This window comes from Poecilia formosa, unplaced genomic scaffold (assembly GCF_000485575.1).
Source record: "Poecilia formosa unplaced genomic scaffold, Poecilia_formosa-5.1.2 Scaffold1576, whole genome shotgun sequence".
Taxonomy (NCBI): domain Eukaryota; kingdom Metazoa; phylum Chordata; class Actinopteri; order Cyprinodontiformes; family Poeciliidae; genus Poecilia; species Poecilia formosa.
The window spans coordinates 4,276-5,343 of record NW_006801515.1 but is presented as its reverse complement, the minus strand read 5'-3'; the positions used below and the strand labels follow the sequence as shown (position 1 = coordinate 5,343).

The 1,068-nt window shown below is 38.2% G+C and overlaps 1 protein-coding gene across 1 annotated transcript; it reads left to right on the top strand.

Annotated features, from left to right (window-relative positions):
- Nucleotides 1-108: 108 nt before the first annotated feature.
- LOC103132927 (gastrula zinc finger protein XlCGF57.1-like) lies at nt 109-1,063 on the top strand (the record flags this gene model as incomplete). The annotated part of the gene is made up of 3 exons (XM_016667654.1): nt 109-421; nt 533-797; nt 882-1,063. Coding segments are annotated over exons 1-3 (672 nt in total), but the record flags the coding sequence as incomplete, so codon positions are not given.
- Nucleotides 1,064-1,068: the final 5 nt, after the last annotated feature.

The window sequence follows — 1,068 nt, the reverse complement described above, 5'->3', positions numbered from 1 at the left end:
GCAACTCTGCATCAGTCAGGATAAAGTACAGTCTGTGCTGAAACAGGAGACTGATGACATGTTGGTGAACAAACAGAAAGGCAAAACTGAGACTTCAAAACAAAAAAAGTACAAGAAAGCTCACCCAAACCAAAAACTATATTCTTGTAAAATTTGTGACAAAACCTTTTCTCGAAATGATACCTTGACAACACACATGACAACTCACACAGCTAAGAAACCTTTCACATGTTCAACCTGTGGAAAACATTACCCTCACGAGAGTCATTTAAATGATCACATGAAAATTCATACAGGGGGCAAACCATACACATGTACAGCTTGTGGAAATAGTTTCCATCGAATCAGTTCTTTAAACAGACACATGAAAACACACTTGGGTGAGAGGCCTTACACGTGCACAACCTGTGGAAAAAGTTTTGTGACTAAATGTCAGTTACTTGATCACATCAGAATTCACACAGGTGAGAAGCCTTTCTCTTGTGGGACCTGTGGAAAAAGTTTTACTCTTAAAATAAATTTAAATCTTCACATGAGAATTCACACAGTTGAGAAGCCTTTCTCTTGTGGGACCTGTGGAAAAAGTTTCACTCTTAAAAAAAATTTTAATCTTCACATGAGAATTCACACAGGTGAGAAGCCTTTCTCATGTGAAACTTGTGGAAAAAGTTTCTCTGATAAAATAAGTTTAAATCTTCACATGAAAATTCACACCGAGAAGCCTTTCTCATGTGGAACCTGCAGAAAAAGTTTCACTCATAAAAGAAATTTAACTACTCACATGAGATTTCACACGGGTGAGGGGACTATGTCCTGTGGCACCTGTGGAAGACGGTGCTTGTATAAATCTAAGTTAGTTGAGCACATGAGAACTCACACAGGTGAGAAACCTTTCTCATGTGGGACCTGTGGAAAAAGTTTCTCTAATAAACACAGTTTCAATCTTCACATGAGAACTCACACAGGTGAGAAACCTTTCTCATGTGGGACCTGTGGAAAAAGTTTCTCTAATAAACACAGTTTAAATCTTCACATGAGAACTCACACAGGTGAGAAACCTTTCTCATG